The 19,874-nt window shown below is 35.1% G+C and overlaps 2 protein-coding genes across 7 annotated transcripts; both read right to left on the bottom strand.

Moving 5' to 3' along the window:
* Positions 1–56: 56 nt before the first annotated feature.
* LOC111299171 (uncharacterized) lies at positions 57–11,390 on the bottom strand. 6 transcript variants are annotated; one of them, XM_022894212.2, is made up of 16 exons: positions 11,251–11,390; positions 10,670–10,873; positions 9,121–9,658; positions 8,772–9,051; positions 7,870–8,171; positions 6,203–6,385; positions 5,268–6,023; positions 5,053–5,147; positions 4,860–4,919; positions 4,666–4,754; positions 3,500–4,078; positions 3,080–3,154; positions 2,776–2,846; positions 2,614–2,671; positions 1,282–1,555; positions 57–1,039 (listed from the first exon to the last, which is right to left on the bottom strand). In XM_022894212.2, exons 3-16 carry the CDS (start codon positions 9,534–9,536, stop codon positions 420–422), a joined length of 3,858 nt encoding a protein of 1,285 aa, XP_022749947.2. In that variant the 5' UTR covers positions 9,537–9,658; positions 10,670–10,873; positions 11,251–11,390; the 3' UTR covers positions 57–419. The 6 variants fall into 6 exon arrangements, with proteins under 6 accessions (XP_022749947.2, XP_089603337.1, XP_089603333.1 ...); XM_089747211.1 differs by having other exon boundaries at positions 8,778–9,051; XM_089747207.1 differs by having other exon boundaries at positions 4,666–4,919.
* A 1,008-nt stretch (positions 11,391–12,398) lies between these two features.
* Positions 12,399–19,049, bottom strand: LOC111299170 (uncharacterized). The gene is made up of 13 exons (XM_089747206.1): positions 18,719–19,049; positions 17,718–17,892; positions 16,737–16,820; positions 16,313–16,554; positions 15,940–16,183; positions 15,292–15,371; positions 14,702–14,786; positions 14,205–14,336; positions 14,003–14,116; positions 13,798–13,845; positions 13,455–13,539; positions 12,969–13,019; positions 12,399–12,875 (listed from the first exon to the last, which is right to left on the bottom strand). The coding sequence occupies exons 1-13, from the start codon at positions 18,916–18,918 to the stop codon at positions 12,823–12,825; spliced, it is 1,593 nt and encodes a 530-aa protein (XP_089603332.1). The 5' UTR covers positions 18,919–19,049; the 3' UTR covers positions 12,399–12,822.
* Positions 19,050–19,874: the final 825 nt, after the last annotated feature.

Genomic DNA, 19,874 nt, shown 5'->3' with positions numbered 1-19,874 from the left:
CATAAACCAGAAAACCAGGAAAGAAAACCCTATATGATTATGTTTACAAGGTATAATTACACTGGGAAAAAAAAACTAATTTTATTGGGAATATAAATGTATGTACAAGAAGAGCATTGCTCTCTGATTTGTAAAGCTACAGCCAGGATACAGTGTTTGCTAAGATATAATTGCTAGACATACTAATTGGTAGGAACAAAAGATCTTTTCAGTCGAAGTCACCAACTTACAAGAAAAATTCATGATGTTCAAATGGTTCACCCGAAAATCAACTTGTGGAGTCTACAAAGAATCTATGTAACCTAATTGTGGACCGGACAGCCAAAACAACCATCCATGTAACGGTCATTTCTTGATGACAGTGATCATGTTTTTGTTTGTTAACAGTATAATGAACAAGACTATACAAAGAAAGCAACTCAAACCATCATATTCAACTCAGAAAGATCATCCATTGGAATTTCAAGGCCCATGAAGTCATGTTCTTGTAATCCATCATCATCAATGTTCAACCATGAACCCAGATCTTGTCCTGGTAGCTGCAAGTCATCCAATACATCCAGGCTAAACTCATCTTTTTCTTTGGCATTATTATTGGCAGTTATCTCACTTGGCTTTGATACAGAAGTAGCTGGTTTGGGTTGCTCTGACATCTTGCCAAGAACGCCATTTACAGAAACAGATAGCTGAGTTGTTTTCTGCTTAGGCTTTGTTTTTGATTTCCTTTCCCCCTTAACATTGGATACTGGTCGACCAATCTTATTAGTTCCATTTCTAGATAAAACCTCTCTACCATGTCCCTTTCCTTCTCTGTCTCTCTCACTCCTCTTTCCTTTTGTACTGCTTGACAAAGAACTTCCAATGCCTGCCTGGGAACTCGAAATACCAATAGTACCAGCAACTACATCCTCTAGTAATAACTCTCTCTTTTTCACCCTGTTAGACAATGATTCATCTTTAACAGTTGTTTGATCAGATAACTGATTTGTGGGTGGAAGCAGATCAGAAGAATTAACAGCATAGCTATCCCTATTTTGACCTGCCAAAGAAGTAGTTGTATGTGAGAAACCACAGAAGCTTGCATAAGAGACCAGAGTGACAATCCACAACTGAATTACACCATAAGGCAAAGAAAAATGGAGAATGAAGAAGCAGAAGATAGAGTTCTGCAGACTGCAAAAAAAGAACCATGAAAACATTTTGCAGATGATTACATTGCAAGGGACCAAACACACGTGGGAATTAAAGCATGTACTCTCTCCATAGGCATCAAGTAAATACCTGACATTCTAGCTTCCAGAGAATGGGTGGAGCTGTTAGCGCATGGCTTTCCAGATTCACAATCTGTAGGAGTATCTACTGATAGTACACCATTTAGCTGGGAAGACCCAGAAAGAAACATGTCTTTAAGCATGGGCTCATCAAAGCAGCTCTTGCCTGTATCTTCAAATTTAAGATATCGATCTAATGTCCGCTTAACAAATGCTAAGGCAGCTTGCTTGATCATTTTGTTACTGGAACTCTTCCCACCAGCAGCATTAGGACCCCAACAAGTCTATTAAAAAATTATTAAAAAATCATCAAAAATAGAATACCAGTATCATATCATAATATGTCAGCATCTAGCATGATAATTAATGGGTAAATAAACAGTCCAACTTTTAGATAATTAAAATTTCTCAATGGAAAATGAAAAGCTATAACACACACAGAGAATCAAGCAGATTTATCCGCCTTGGTAGGAAACTATGGAGGGGAGAAAAACTAGAAGCAAACTCGAATTTCAAGACAATATCCCATTTATGATATAACATTTTGCAACAAAAAGCCCTAACAACCATTCAGTTCTTCGCTTTCTAACTACCTTTGTCATCTATGCAGCTAAAGAGAATGAAAAGACTGTAAGAGTTATTATATAAATATCTCCAGGCCAAATTCCTCATAAGGTTTTTAAAAGAATTTCCACCATCTAAACCCCAGAGACTCAAAAGTGACAAAATAATTAATTCTTGAGAATGTTGAAAGAGAGCACCCAGGCATATTTACCAGGAAGGGGAAGGAGAAAGTAGCCTGCCACAACTGAGATGACAGTCAAACATGTGATAGTCATGATTGAAACAGATTCCAAATATAAGATCAAGGAGAAATGGAGAAGCATTATGCGCTTGGAACTTAGATAGCAACCAAAAGATTTCTCCGACCTATGTTGAGATGTTCTCTTCACTATCTGAATATCATGAGGATTTTGAACTTTGAACCACCCCATAGGAGGTAGCCCTCCCCTCAACAGAAGATTTTCACCAACTTTGGTGGGCTTTTTTTTCAGCAATTGGTTATGGTTAAACAATACTCCCATCCTGCCCATTTACTTATGATTTTTTCTATTTCCTTTCTTTGTTGGTTTTAATCCATCCAGACAACTATTTCCTTGAAATCCTTTAACTTTTTCTTCTAAACCAGAGCTTAGTTTCTATCTTCTCATGCTAATGGGCTTTCCTACATCACTTTGGCACAACAGACTTGGTTCTGGGCACCCCAGACATAAGACATTGTGTGTATGTGTGTGCAAATGAAAACCAAAAGTAAAAGGAGACCGAACATTAAGAGAATTACCATGTACTTTTCATAAGCCATCGTAACAAGTTTGTCAAGGGCATGTTGTTCGAATTCCCTATATAAAAAATGATATGCTTATGATGAGCTAGGCACCAAAGACTTTAACTTAAAAAGGTAAACGCATACAAAAATATATGGAGAGAAAGGACAAAATATTACTTCTCCTGAATTGCTCTTGTTTCTGAGGCAGCTTTCAACAGCTTATCAAGCAAAACTTTCTTCTTTGAAACCTATTGCATTCACCACAAAATTACAAAATGAACTTCTCAGAACAAGCTTGAACTTTATGATGGAAAATCCAACAAATAAATAAAGTAGCAGGCCAAAAAAGAAAGAAAGAATTTGTTGAATATCTAATGACAGTTATCATAAATGGAAGGGTGAAAACAATAATGTAAAGGAAAAAGAAAAAGAAAATATCAGATTGTGTATTAGAGTTTCAATAACTCCATCGAGAAACTACCTGTTCATTGTGTTTCTCCTCTAGCTTACTAATATCCACACGGATTTCATCATCCTCCATCTGTGCTATGTCAGGCTGAAAAAGAGTGAAATACATACAGTTAAATACATTAACAACCTTAATGTCAAGGTTGAAACAGAACAAACCAGACAGACACAAGCATCCACAGTAAACCACAGCAAAGTCAGAAAAAACATTGCCCCCCAAGATAATAAACAGCTGCAGTGGACATATGTGCACCATTTGGCAACCAACCGATCAGGTAACAATAGAAATGCAGACCAGATTGCTAGATCATGACTATTATTGATTTTGAAACAAGAGAGAGAGAGAGAGGAGCTGCCAACTGCAGGATGAACTAATGTGACGAGAATGATAATGCAGCATTTAATATGAATATTCATGTAGAAGTAGACTAACCAGTGGTTCTAAGAAAATTCCAATACTTTGAGCCTCCAAAAAGAGTTTCTCATTTATCTTCATACTCTCATACGGGAATTCTGAACAAACCATGCTAGGCATCAGTTGGTCTGGAAAAGTGCCATTCAGGGAATGACTAAAATTTGAGTTAATTCCTGTATTTCCCAACATATCAATTTCAGGATCATCATGTTCTGGCTTCCCAGTTATACCATAACCATTGAAAGAAGCATGCCCAGTAGATTGGAAGTTTACAATATGACTCAAACCATTGGATCCCAATTCTCCATCAATCTCAAATCCAGTTCCATATACATCAAATGGGAGGTCTTCATTTCCACTCTCACTATCTTCTTCTGGAATTAAAGCTGCTAAAAATCTCTGACAGAGGGGAATCACATTACTGTCCCTTGCATTCAAGAGAAACTGTTGTGAAAGGGGTTCAATAGTTGATGTTACAGCAGCAATTCCACCATCTCTTTCCTGTCCAAGCAACCCACATCCGTTGGGGATGGTACGACAACCATCTATAATAGAAGGAACTGCTGTTGATCCCAATTTGGTGAGTTCATAATTTCCCTGAAAGATATGAAAAGAGTTTAGAGAGACAAAAATAGTTGAGAAAAAGATGGGTTCTTGAATCTCAAACATCAATCACAACAAAACCAAAAACATTTTATGAAATTTAATAAGGAACAAGAAGGTATAAGTACATTTTAGGCACTCTATTGCCATCTTCTCTTTGTTTTTGCTTCTTGGATTTTTACGATGGTGTTGTAGCATTAAAAAGATATGTGATTGGAGACAAAACTCAATTTTTTAATGTTAAATAAATAAACTTGACATGGTAAGCTCTAGGATTGCAAAGTATTCATACCAAATCAAATAAAATGAATTCTCAAAAAGTAATCACATGGTCTGACAACCATAAATACCTAATATATATATATATATATATCAGCAAGTCAACAGGAATTTATTTATTTATCTCATTCTTTTCTGCAAAATTTGATAAAAACATAAATAATGGCAACAACCTAAGCGGCAATGGAGGGTCAAGGTCTAGGTTCTGAGACCCATGTAAGACATTTCAAGTAAAATATGTTTTCTACAGTCTGATAATAACAGTGACAATCAATCTTAATTGGTGGGACAAGGAACAATACCTGCCGCTTCACATAGGCAATATCTGCATCAGATATGAAACCAAGAAAAGGCTCCATTTGCCTCCAAAAGGAGTTGGGGAAATCATGGGCTGCAATGACAGTAAAATCAACCAATGCAAAAAGAAAAATTTTGAAACAAAGAAAATAACAAAATCTTTGACAAAAAAATGACCAAAGATTTCGGAAGACACTACCAGAACTCATAAGAGCGTTTACAGCAGCCACCAACTCTTCCTGTCCATCCTCTGAACCGACTAAGAAAATTGTACCAAAAGTGATAAGAAGCCACGAACATGTAGTTGAAGATTTAGAATTCCAGAAAATTTTGTTAAGCATAGGTGTTTAAGAATCCAAGGAAATTTCTTAGTTAGCTTGAAGTATAATTACCAAGAAGATCTGCAGCTGCATTGATTGCTGTATGCTTCTGACGTGCATATCCCTTGCGGTCAGCAAGCTTCCTAGTTGGAGGACGACCAGCCTTGCTGAGTAAAATATTCATAATACTATGAGATTTCAATCCGAAGGAATGATGCTTCTAGACCATAAAAAGAAATATTATTAGAGTAAAAGGGAACAGGGGTCGATAGGAAGAAATATTTAACCTCTCGGCCTTATCCAAACCAAGCCTTGCACTTCTGAGCTGTTTTGCTGTTCCCACATTGCCAAACTTCTCAACTGCCATTGGCGTAAGAGACCTCGTAGAAGAAATACCCCGCCCAGTCCTCCCTTGTCGACGTACACCATCTCCAATGTCTTCCCCATTCATCAGCTTATTCTTTCTTGATGGGAGAACCAAAGTGGTTACTTTTTGAACATTCTGTCCAGCTTTCTCATCTATTTTATCAGATTTTTTGACCTTCTCTTTAGATTTAATTTCCGCAGCCCCACACTCCTCACTCTCAGAAAGAGCAGCCAAAGATAAGGCATCACCTTTTAGTTTAACTTGTTGGGGAGAGCTGCTCAAAAAGCGTCTAGCAAATCCTGACACAATCTCATTACCTGCCATATCAGACACAGTATCCAGTGATGGAATTTCATCATTACTTGAAACAATAGGAACAAGGTTTGTTCGCCTTGCAGTACGGGAGCTCTTCTGTGGTCTCTGGCTGGCCCAGTGGGCAACAGGTGGTGATGAAGGCTGAGCTGATGTTGTGCGCTTGCGATTATTAGCTCCACCCGCAGTAGGTGGTTTATTCATACAGTGAGTAAGCTCCCAGTCATTTGATGCAGTTGCTCTGTGAACAACTGGTGACAACTTTGAAGCAACTACAGAACCTGATCGTGGACCGCGAATAGATGCATTCATTTTTGTGCTTGAAGTAGGACTAGCTGAATTAAATTCATCACGAACACTCATCCTGCACATTTACAGAATAAGGGGCATACAAATGAGTACACATAGTGCCGTGAGGCCCAAGGTGGAAAAGCACTGCAGGAGTCAGAAATAAAGATGCCCCAAATGTCAAAAACAAATCCCTTATAAGTACGAACCAAAAACTTTAATGGAAAATTAAATATGTATTAAAACTATGCATACTTGTTAGCAACTCTAAGAGTCACTCTCTCTTTATCAGAACCAACAGGACCATCTCTCCTATCATTGAGAAGGGAACTGTTGTCCGGATCAGTCCTTGGGACAGATGACCGTGGACCCAAGCCTGTCAGCTGTGAGATACCTTCTGATTTTCCAACTCCAACAGATCCATTAGCAATTCCTGACCTAAGAAATGATATATTTATTAATATAAAATCAAGAATAGGATCAAAAGGTTAAAAAAAAGTGAAAAAGAAGGTTCAATTCATGGAATGCTCCAAATAGAAGAATTGGCAAACCAAGAAAGACCCCTAACATTATTTCCCTACATTCACCATTATGATCACCTATTAAGGAAACTGCACTCCTCTATAGTGTGAGGTGAAGGCCCCCAATAAGAGTTCTTTCTTAATGTGTCTGAAAATCATGTGCTTGGATCTAAATCAGAAAGTTAGGTCAAACCATGATTAAAGTACTCTACCTCACAAACATTATGTGCAAGATGGATAAAATTAGTAAATGTACCATCTTATACTTCTCTGGCAAACATTCTCAAGTGTAAATACAGCTTTAAGGCATTAGTTAGATATCCTATGCACAAAGGCATGAGCAACTTCACATAATCTAGAGCTCCATATCATCCATTGAGGTGATTTTAATCTCAACCACAATGGCATGCCTAATAAGGACAATACAGCACAGGATGATAAAAGGTGGGTAAAACATAACAAACAAATATGAAAGAATGAACAACAGTTTACCATAAGTATATATCGTTTTTTACCCTGACAATATAATTAATACCATGCTCAAAATAGAATAAGAAACTTGAAAAATAAATATACGATTGCAGTCAGAATAAAAAAGAACCTTAGAAGCATAAAATATAAGTTTGACATCTATAATTCAGTAAATCCAACAGAACATTGCAATTAAGACAAAGAGGAAGAAGGAATACAATTCATGCATGATAAATTAGGTTACAAGAGCATATTGACAAAAGCTGCTACTGCCATCATTATTATGATTGAAGCCCCTCATTCCCACAGAACTCTTGGCAGTGGGCTGAGGATATCAATCGCCATAGGTTGCTAATTACATCAATGCCTTTAAAACTGGACCAGAGGTTGAACCATTGGAGTTTCAGTCCAACCAACTTGACCAGCCATTCTGATTAAAGAGGGTTGTTATTGTTATATGCATGATGTTGGCATTAAATAAGTATTATGTATAGTGAATACTTAACAAGGACACACATTTGAATCCTTAATGAAAAGGTAAGTGGTCAAGGGTTCAAATCTCACCATTTATAAAATTTTTTTTAAGATTAATTAATAAATAAATACCTAAAACCAATTTGATACCAATTCGGTCTGGTTTAACCCAGTACAACTGGTGTTTCTGTCCAATGTGTACCAGCTCAATTAACCTTACCGGACTGGATAGACCACCAGTTACCAATTCAACCGGTCCAGTCTGGTTCCGACAACAGTGAATTACATAGATGATTCTTATTGTTATGATAGTTATGGTAAAAGCTGCCAATGATAATAGTGGTTCCTAATACTTAAGGGTGGTTGTCCTCCAAGCCCTTAAGAGATGTTATTAAGACAAGCAATCAAGTAATCACCATGGTATGTGCACAATAGTAGCATTTTCAGTAGACCGACCTGAACCCATGGGAGTCATTATTTAACCTTGATCGAGCATCAGTAACAGGCCTTTGCTGTATTCCCTGTTTAGATTCCCGGTACCCTTCAATGGGTTTAGTTGATACCATACTTGGAGAAACATCAGGTTTTATCCCAGAACGCTTTTTCTTCATCTTTGCCTTTTCCCATCCATCAACACCACCCGATAAAGTTCGCTCTTCAGCCTGAACTGCAACAGTACTATTTGAAACCTTGAGCATTTCCCTATCCCTATCTGCATTACCAGGCAGCCTGACTAGAGCATTATTCCGCATATCCATCTAGATTCATCAGAACAAATGTTAAGTCTTCTCTTCAGGAGATAGTGATGCAAAAAAGTCATACCACATTCAAATTGAGCATGAAGCCACCAAGATGAGACCAGAGGTATTACAACTATGCAGAAGAGTAAGAAAATGCAATGTAAAACCATGTACATATTAGTACACATGTAAAACAGAATATTATGGGGATTCTTGTGACAGAAAATGGGCTTCCTATCACCCACATAAGTACTAACTCAATGACTGAAGTACATAAGGAAATCTATTAACAAGGAAGAGTGAAGAGAACAAACCAGCCACAACCACCTAGTTGAATCAAAAGAAAGAAGTGGTGTTTGGATTCAGTGACAAATGAAGAAGAAGAAATCAACTAGTAGTGTAGAAAGAAAGGGAACACCAGAGAGGAGAAACAAAAGAAGCAATATTGACAACAATAATTACATTGCGAGATAGCACTCTTTGATTCCAATCATACTTGAATGTAACGCATAAAATAGCCACTGCACAACTTTATTATCAGGCCCAATAGCAGATATGAAATTATAATATTACCATGACAGAAAATGCATAGAGATGGAAGATATCAAAGATACAAACCCTCACATCCACCAGAGAAGTTCGAGTACGTTTATTTGGAACAGCACTTTTAGGCCTTTCTTCTGACTTCTGCTGTTCAAATTCAAAACCTCCAGCAATGGAATGATTATGCATTCCCATCTTACCAATTGTTGGCCACAAGACTGAAAGATCACTAGATAACAAGGCATTAGATCGGTCACTAGAAAAGCTTTCTGATCGAGATCTCTTCTTAGATGGTATGCTTGGGAAAAACTTGTTGAATACTGACAAGGCCTCATTGAAAATTTTCTTACGCTCCCTGTCAACTAATTCACTTTAATAACTAATGACAACTTCAACCCAAGATACAAAATTTACAAAGAACTACCTGGCTTTGACAGAGCAATCACGTAGGCCAGCCTTAACTCGTTTGATTTCCTCTGGTACAGGAGAAGGCAGCAGCTTGCCTTTTGACAACACAGTAGGAGATTCATCAGCAGAAATGCCAAGAGCAACATTAATGTGCTGTTTAAAGTCTCCTTGACGATTTGATTTATGATCAGCAGCAACCACCTTGGGATTAAATCGCAAGCATTGAAAGAAGTTGGATACATCTCCTTGGGCTACTATAGAACTGCTCCTCGACATACTTGGCAAAGAAGATAGAATTTGGTTCTCCATGGTCTCACGAAAGCTACCTGATCTGTCTAATTGGGCAGCTAAGTGGGCTCCACGCTGCCCGCTGGTGTATAGTGGCCTATCTGGGCTACCAGAAGACAGATCAAACTTGCTAGATGTTGCCATTGCATCAGATTTTGCAAATCAACAATTTTACAAAGCCAATAAATACAGCGGTGCATGACAAAATTGCAGAACAACAGCACATAAAGGCTGATTTAAACTCTTAAGGACAACAGACAACATATCTGCACGGTAGAAATAAAGGATAAGCACATAAATTTTGCATTAGACTCCAAATACACTCAATAACACCTCAAAAATTATGCTGTTTTATGGATATTACACACATAAAAAATACAACTGGAACTAGTAGGTTAAAATTAAGTCATAGCATACTCCCTAGTAGTTATAAAGAAATATCTTAGACCATGGAACTAAGAGGAGATTCATTACCTTCCACTGCCTCATAATTAGTAAATAAGTAATGACTGAGCTCACATAGATATTGAGGGCACTCCATAAGCCTCATAATTGGTAAATAAGTAAAGACAATTAATATAACCTAACTCACAAGCAAACCCCATATAAATAAAAAATTATGATTGAACCACCCATGAAATTCAAATTATTTTTCATTTAAATAAATTTCTAAACTATATAACCCCTCCATCTGGATCACCCTCCCATGCATCAAATGACCTATTACAAAAATTGCTATTAAGGCTGTCAGCCTGTCTCTGCATTGTGCATGTAAGAAAACAAGCAAATCAATATCCGAATCATGAATCATAGATAGATGCATAGACACAAATCAGGGTATATATGTAGCAAAAGCATTTTACAATAATATCATTAACACATTAGGACTTATGAAAGAAATATGGAATAGATAATAAATGAATGTAAAAATGAGGGGTTGGCCTCTTGAATCAAAAGATGATGCCATTGAGAGTACCTGCCAAAACCATTAACTACCTTACCATGATTCATGAGGGTGCATGCATACACTCATTAAGGGAAAAAAAATTAGTAAATGGTTTACCTTATTTTGTCCAATAGAATCATAATTCAAAAAAAGTTAGCCCCAGAAATCAATTTCAGCACATTAATTACACTCAAAGAGAAGAATAGTGCCATCTTTTAATTGTAATCTCCGACCGAGCAACATCTATACTTTATATTCAATAAATTAATTAAATATCTATCTCAACCAATTTAAAATGTAAGACCAACACTATTTAATTAATGGAACTAACTGTGATTTCAGATGGCAGAGACTTCTTGCTCATAGCAGTCAGTTGAAGCAGCATTCCCATTTTAATTATTTCCTTATCAACCTTGTTCTTCTGTTTCTCCATTTTTTGACCATAGCAAAGATGCACATAATTGCCTTCATTGACCATGACACAGATACGTCTAATCGCCTTCAACTTCACTTTCCTTACTTCAATTAATCCGAGCTAAAATACCGTCACAACAACAACAAAACAACATATTATCTCAGTTATATTCCTCAATATTTCAACAAAATCCAGCTGCATCAAATGAAATGCTCTATTTTACACAGTAAAGCCAATCTAAGCTCAAAAATTACCATTTTTATCTCTAATTCGTCCATTTTACATCTCAATCGTACTTCATACATCAGACGTTAACAATTGAATAAACAATTAATAATACTGATAAAAAAATTGCAGAAAAACCCTAAAAACTAAGCCAACACGAATATGATAAAATAAAACTGAAATAAAAGTCAATCAAAGAAACAAACAAAAGTTAAGAAATTAAAAATAGAAAACCCTAGAGCTTGCAATCAAGAATGTGAGTAGAAATCTACCTTCCATGAATCGCGAGAAGAGATGATGGCAGAGGCTGTAATTTTCAGCAAGATAATTAATTTCTTTAAATTACGGATACGAATTTGGTTTACGTAGTTGATTCGAAGCTCGAAATCGGAAGAGTGGAAAGTTCGTTCATGGCCATGGAGGTCGACAGCGCCCGTGTTTTGATCGGCATGGAATTGGGCTAAATTAAATGACGATTATGGCCATAGTTCGTTGTCCTTAATGCGAAGATGTCGAGTTTCTGAACGGGGCTTTTTTGGTAATAAGAAAATGTTGAGCCGGCTCGTAAGACAGCTTGCGGTTCATGTAATGTTGGAGTCCTGGGTATGTTTGTCTTGGTGAAATATAACGATAAAATGTATTAATTCAGTTGAAAATATTTTAACTTTAATTTTATATAAATTAGAATCCAAAAACACTTTTTTTTTTAGTTGTCAATATGTAAACTACTAATTTTAGATAAAAGATAACGAAATGAAAACATTTAAAGTTGACTTGTAAGAAATTTATGCAAGTGTAATAATGTCATATTTAGTTTTTATATTATATAAAATTTTCAATTTAATATTTTTATTTTAAAAATGTATAATTCAATATTTTTTTATTTTTGGTGTATAATTTGATACTCTTTAATTTCGTTAAATATTAGTTGTTATGATTATTTTTTAATAAGATAAAATATTTATAATATTTTATGCCACTTCATCTTATAATATCATTAAAATAAATGAATTATACATATAATATTCGTGAAACAAAATATATAAATAAAATTAAAATATAAAACAAAGGGTATTTATCAATAAAATTTTATGTGAATTAATAATGGCTTTACCATGTCAGTAATCATTGATTTGATTAGCAGCATCTATGCAAAAAGATTTAATGATTGATACCACAAAGAACAATCACTAGTTATTGATTGGTTAGGACATATAACAATTTTTTAATGAAAAAAAAAAAAAGTCAACAAGAATTAAAGAAAAAAAAACGTATTAACAACTAATGAATGCTCAATTGAAATTAATGGGTGAATTAATTAAATTCAAATGAATGATTTTAATAAGTTCCCTGGGGTTTTTTTTTTTTTTTTCTGTTGATGAAAAATACTTTGCGAAGAGTTGAGACACATGATTTGCGGTTCATTGCCAAAGGACAAGGCTTTCCTTGTAAATGTACCGGTCAATGTCCTGAGTCCCGAGCCTGACCACTTATTTTTAGACATTTCAACAATTCACTGGACTATCAACAAAGGATGAAAAGAGGACAACCTCAATAAAATCTCAATGACTAAATGGACATGAAACTCTCGCTTATGGCTACCAGCGCCAGTCCCATTGGAAGAACTCTGCTCATTCTAATCGATATTTACTGTACACTTGTTAGTTTGGACAATTTGTGGCAGCAAACTTCAATGAATTAGCAAAATCAGGGTAGAACCTGACTGAAATAAGCAGGTAGACCCATCAAGCAAAAGTAAGAAGAGCTTGTTTATCCATTGTGCATGGTGCTATACATGGAAAGGTTTGAGCCATTCCTCGACGTTCCATGCCATCTCCCGATCATCAAAGCTTACTCGTTTCTGTCTCATTAGAAGAGTAGTCCACACCAGAATCACCTACAAGACAAACTCATTATGAGAAAAGTTTAACTTGATCGGGGCAAACAAAAAACCAGACCCAACAATGCTAGTCTAGGGACGAGATCTTACTGTGGAACGAGTCAATTGATGACTGCCTTAGTGGTGCCGTCTCCTTTATATCTGCAGCAGTTGAATGAATTAATGATGAGAAAATTCTATGTTGAGCGACAAAAGGAGTCGAATACAGTTTTAAACTACACATGCATGTGCAAATGAGATGCAACTGCATTCGAGTTTAATGGTGGCACATTCTCTCTTTCCCTTCTTTCCTTCTCCAAGCAAGCTAAAAAGATTTTATCCTCTAAAGGTCAACAGGCATGGGTTTGGCTTGTTGGAAAGACCAATAATGACCTTATTGACAGAGCTAATGCAAGTAATAAGTGGAATATAACAGTGTCCTCCCATGTGAACATTTTACAATCAGTTACTTAGGTTACTTGAAAGAATTTTTTTGTTTTGATCAAAAGAAGCAACATAGAAAGGAAAAAAGTTTTAATGATATGATTTTAAATCACGAAATCAAAGATTTGACAAAAAGAACTTAGAATCTTATACCAAAAGAATGACGTAACCCTTTGACAGCCTCAAAATTCTTGTATGTGTAGCCCACAAAATTAAGATCTTCAGGAGTTAAAAGCATCTGCCAAAACAGCAAGAAACAATAATGGTAAGTTATGCAAGACATTATCACGTTTCGATAAATTAAGGACATTCAAATGCACGGTGTTAGTCAATAACAGTAGAGAAGAATTAGAGGCCGGCCAAGAAACTTCAATCATGATCTTCAACTAAAATGCAAAATGATCACAGCAAAACAATGGTTAACTCATTCAAAGTTCAAACTGCAGCCAATTGCATTGATAGTCATCCTTACAGTCCTTGCAGAATAGTTAGATACCTTCCTTAATGGCCCAGATCCCGTCCTTTCTGGTTTTGGACATTCTACCTGGGGCACAGTCAGAATTTGTGTCACCAGTAGGCTCCATAGAAACAAAGGCAGAAAATGCCTTTTGAAGAGCATCAAAAGCAAAAAATAACTAAAAAAAAAAAAAAAAACCTTGTTAAATATTGAGAAAGTATGGATATGTCTCACAATAACTTACCTCATCAAATTTCATAAAATTTTGAGTGTCAAGATCTCCATTGACCTGTGGTTTAAATGCTGCTTCCGTTTCATAGAGCTTGTTCCACTGAGTATCTTTGAACCAAGGATGAGCCTAATTATACGCATTGTTAATATGTGTAAAATAGAACAAAATATAAAGGAAAATGGAAATTGAATATTTAGACATTCACGGAACTTACTTTAATTTGGTTTGCTCCTAAAGTACCAAGCCTATTGTCAACGTCACAAAGCAACTTACAGATCAAATCCTTTGCTGCAGGTGTCAGCCTTGCTTCATCTGGAAATTTCAAATGATTTTTCCAGTGCACTATCTGGCATGCATTTGTCAGTACATCAAGGAATAAGTAAATAAAAAGAAAATCGAGTATTCTAACCTTTTCTAAGAGGTTAGAGAGCTAGACAATTAGTCACTTAACATCACATCATTGCTATATCTACTGAATGAATTGAATTAGTCAAACACCACATCAAGCATTTTACCTTAAGAATACCATTAAGGCTACCAAAATGAGAGAAAAAAGAATGACAATAAGGCAGACGAGATAGAATGGTGTTATGAAGAAGAGCACATGAACATTTGAAATCGGACAACATAAGTTAAAAGCTAACTAGAGATCCCGTAATTTGACTCAAAATAGCTGAAAAATTGAAAACAAAACTTTAGAGCAAATAAAACCTTTCTGCATGTCGTCACTGGATCGTCAGAGTAAAATGGAGGATAACCAACAAGCATTTCATACATGATAGCACCAAGTGACCACCTGCACACATGTAAAATGATAAGAATTTATTAAAGAGAAAATCCAATTACCTTATGAATTGTGATTATATACGATGCATATCATAGATATACATAAAATATCATCTCTATGAAGTTTATCCTGTTATTGCAGTGCGAAATAGTCTTCAGAGAACTCTTTTGCATATCCTCCTGCAACTTACTTTAGATCACTCTCTAACCATTTAAATTTAAAAGATCTTGAAGAAACAAACCAAAAACAATATTCATCTTGGAAAAAATTAAATATTCTTTTGTAGAGAACACGACTTTGTTTCTTTGGCCTCTTCAGACTTTGGTGACATTCAGACGACAATAAGACCAGCATGTCTTCAACCAAGTTTTCTTCCAATAAGATACATTTGCTTTGAAAATGTTAACTCCACATTCAATCAAAAACATGAGAACAAAAAGCAGATGCAGAATGAGAGGACAAGATCTAAGTTTTAAAAATCTCATGAGAAAACATCATTCATTCTAAGTCATACCAGTCACACTCTGCGCCATATCCTTTCCTCAGCAATACTTCAGGTGCAATATAATCTGGTGTTCCAACTGCTGAAAATGCCTGCCATTGAAACAGGAAGAAAAATAACCTAAGAATAATTGACAAAATAAATAATTGGACATATTACTTGATTCCCTCCAAAAATTTACTAACAAGGATGCCACCTTCTAACAAGGCATACAAGCAACAAAAGAAAAGGGAAAGGAATAAAAAAATTCAGTAGAATCCTAAAGTTCAATTCATCCGGTAACTTAAAAGATATAAAAGAAATGGGGATAGAATTTAGGGTTTAACAACTTTGACAAATTTGTTTACTGATACACTTAATCATCCTTAAGATTAAACCTAACATTACGCAACATGTTTTTGCTCCTTCCATACTTCATTGGAACATGCACCTGAGTTATTGATGAAATCTTGAAATGAATTTTCTCTGCTACAAACGCACTCACGATGGCTCCATGGATAGCCACAAAATTCATTTGCATCCATTATGATATTACAATCTCTGAGTTTAGATTATAGAATCCTCTGAAATAAAATCAGTGAACATGCTTCATGTATACATATGCATGCATGCATTAGAATGATACATTTGTAACTTAACAAAAAGAAAGAAAAGTTGTACCAATTTCCTTCTGTTATGCTGCCAGTGCTGCAATTGTTCAAGGGAACTTTTCCACCGCCTTCCTCTACCAGATTCAGGGAACTGCCCATCAACATCCATTGATTCATTCAAATTCTCATCATCCAGTGTTTCATTTTCATTTATGGGAGATAAATTTCTACAGTCTAGAGGCTTGCAAAGACCAAAGTCAGAGAGCCTCATATGACCATTTTTGTCCAACAGAAGATTGTCAGGTTTAATGTCTCTGGAGAAACGAAAAAGAAACATGCACATTTTCAGATGTTGATAAAATTCACAAGAGCAACAATATTACAGCCTTAACAATATTCCACAACCTGATATTTCTGTTGGTAATAAACAAAAGGCTTCTAACCTGTGAATGTAATTATGCTTATGAATAGATTCAATGGCCAGAACACTTTGAGCAATGTAAAATCTGGCCACCATCTCAGTTAGGGTGTCTTCTCTGATTAGCAAAGTCATCATGTCACCACCAGGCAGATACTCCATGATTAGATACAGATACTTAGCATCTTGAAAAGAATAGTAGAGTTTCACAATGAAGTGACTGGCAACTTCTGCAAGCAAATTCCTCTCAGCTCTCACATGTTCAACCTATGTTGTATGTACAAAATCTGTGAGTGTAAAAGGATTAAACAGGTGGCACAGCAACATGTGAGTAAGAGTTTTCAACATCATGAAAAAAATCTAGAAGAAAGAAAAATGGAGGTGGAATTCCTCAAATATGCTATGGATGCATAAATTGAACTTAAATGACTAATAAATTCAGATATCACCTGTCCCCTGCTAAGCATTTCTGACTTCTTTAACTTTTTCATGGCAAAAATATCACCTGATTTTTTCTCTCGACACAATCTTACCTGTAAACTAACAACATATGAGCAAACCATAACCTCCCAAATCATAACAGAACAGCTGAGATTTAAAAAGAAAAATCATAATAATGAATTATGCAAGTAATAGGATCACTCAAGTCGGAAAAGGAAAAAAAAAGGAAATCCACAGCCTAGAATCCACATCTAATAATTATATGCATATGAAACAATGTTTATCTGCTGTAATTTAAACTCATATGACTGAGATTTATACACTAATAGCATACAGGGTTCTAATCAGTTTCAAATTGGAGGATTTGTAATTTTCTTGAAACTCAAGGTCTTCAATACCATCTACAACTTGGTGCATAGATAAAGCTTGGACTTTAATTTTCAAGTGATCTCCTTAAAAAAAGGATTGACATGTCTCAACCATACTACAAAATTGAAGAATTAGAAGTGTATTTGTTTTGAACTTCATTAATCAGCTCTCCTAGCAATTGCACAATGATCCTACCACAACACTAGAAGTGTTGCTCCATGCTAAAATTTTTATTAAGCACAATAATCATGATATCATGCATAATTTGATAACAGAAATTCAAAACAAACATCAGTGAATCAATAAACTTCTACCATCACCCACCTTAGTAACCACTATACGTAGCTTCATCTACACCACAATTGCTACATTCATGAATGCTATTGCTATCTGTTAGTTGCTTAACATTTTTAAATCTGATTTCAAGTAGAATAGATTTTGTAATTATTATTTTTGTTTTCCATTTTAACAGAATGTTTCACTCTGTAAATCTTGCAATCATTTCCAAATATCACACAAGTTTCAACACAACATGTTAATTGTTACAGGAAAAAGAAAGAAAAAGAAAATAGTCAAAAGGATGTCCAATGAACACTATAAACAATGTTTGTATTTCTAACCTCTCCAAAAGCTCCTCTCCCAATAATGGTTAAAAGGTCAAAATCATCAACACAAATCTTGTTTCTTTTAAGCCGCATATAATCTGACTCTTTGCGCTCCAAATCCTTCAGCAGATTCTTTTGTTCCTCTTCTGAAACATCTGAAGATGCCAACTTCTTTTCCAGCACTGAACGCCTGCAATTCATAAAATTTGCAAGGATATGCCAAAGTCAAACATCTTAACAGTCTATTCTCATATCCATAACAGTCTCCTTCAACAAAACTACAATCATATAAGGTAAATACAAATAATTACTAGGAAAAAAAAGGAATATCGAAGAGGCAGAATTAACATTGTAAAACAAATAAGAATAAATACAACACATTTATGTCTATTTCTATGTAAAGAGAAAGAGAGACTACAAGAAAAAAGTTACTTAACAAAGAGCGCAGAGTTATTGAAGACTAAAATGGAAAACCATGTGAGTAAAAGATAATGCCACTTTCTGTGACATTAATTTCTAACTCAAATATCATGGCTCTTTTATATAAACTATGTCCTCACACAAATGGGGAAGGCAGATTTGAACTTTGGACCTCCCATGGTCTCAGTCAATCATTTTAACGTTGGATCAAGGCCTTGATGGCAGTTTCAATATTTCTTTCAGAGCTCCTTTCTAGCTGTGGTGCTCATAGACAAATGGACTTGCATTGCAATGAAAACATGTAATTTCCCAAAATGTTAACAAGAATAACAACTACAACAAAATCACAATTTTCCAAAATGCCCAAAGCAATCTCATGCAATAAAAACACTAAACACATTCCAGCTCCCAAATCAAAGACCATATCAAAAAGAAAAAGACACTGGCAAGAAAAAAAACGCAAGACAAGATCTTCATGAAAGAAACGTCCAAAGGGAAAAAAGACTCAAGGCCATGCATAAACATTTAGCAAATGAATCATACAGATGAATTTAACATGCTATGATATCGTAGAAAACATTTGCTTTCCCACATACCTTTCTTTGCGTTCTTGGATATGTTTCATATGGGCTTTATAGTGGCTCTCAATGAACTGCTTAGCGGCAGCCACCCTTTCAAGCGTCAAGCTAGTCACTTCATCATCATCCTCCGCCTCCTCCTCCTCCCCCTCGTCCGCCCCAGCCATTGGTCCCACCTCCTCCTTTCTTTCTTTCACCTCCTCTTTATGATTCTCCATTATTGTTATACCCTTCTCCTTCTCTCGCTATCTTCCTCTTTCTCTTATAAATACAATAAACTCTTTTTTGCTTTTTTTCTCCTGTGTGTGGTTTTTGGTGATTGTGACAACGAAGCAGGCCAAAGGCTCAGGTTATTCCATGTGGGGGACGCACGAGATCTAAAAAAAAACAAAGCTTTTCCGGCATGGCTCAGGTTTTTATATATACATATAAAAGTTTCCGATTAATTATTTTCTTTTATTTTTTATTTTATATACAATAAGATTGATTAAAATTAAATAAAATAAATTTTTAATTATATAACTATATTTTTCATTCTTTTGCCAAAAAAATTAACACCTAAACATTATCCACCCCTGGCCCCATTCAATCTAAACTCACAAACTTGGATAAATAGCCCGAGCCACAATGGTGGATCATAATGGAAGCTCCAAATAAATAAATTTTAATTGGTCCCCTCAAATTAACTTTTTATTTGTTAATTTTTTTGTCTGCAAGCTAATTTCATACATTAAAATCACATTATTATTTTTTATTTTTTATATTTACCGATCATTATTCATAAACCCTTAAGATCAATACGATTGTTGCAAATATTAAATTATACGTATACAAGATTATTTAGTCATCGATATTAGAAGAGAGATTAGTGAGGATTAATGAGATATTTAGTTTAGAGTTAAATCTCGAATTTTTAGTTTTTTTAAAAGAACACTAATAATTTTAGGTAAAAATAAAATTGTAAAATTATTTATTTGATAATTTTATTTTTTATACATTTGTTTATGAATTAATAAAATTAAGTGAGTTTATTAATTTTTGTTAGTATATTCTATCATATATCTTTTATATTAGTAAATATTATAAGATACCTCAACTGAAAAAAATAAAGTATAATTTTAGTTGGGACCCTAAAACAAAATGCCCAAATTCGTTATTATTGACTAATAATAAT

This window comes from Durio zibethinus, chromosome 18 (genome assembly GCF_047325235.1).
Source record: "Durio zibethinus cultivar Kanyao isolate XHJ-2024 chromosome 18, ASM4732523v1, whole genome shotgun sequence".
NCBI classification, from domain to species: domain Eukaryota; kingdom Viridiplantae; phylum Streptophyta; class Magnoliopsida; order Malvales; family Malvaceae; genus Durio; species Durio zibethinus.
The sequence above is the reverse complement of the archived record's forward strand: the minus strand, read 5'-3'. Positions and strand labels throughout refer to the sequence as shown.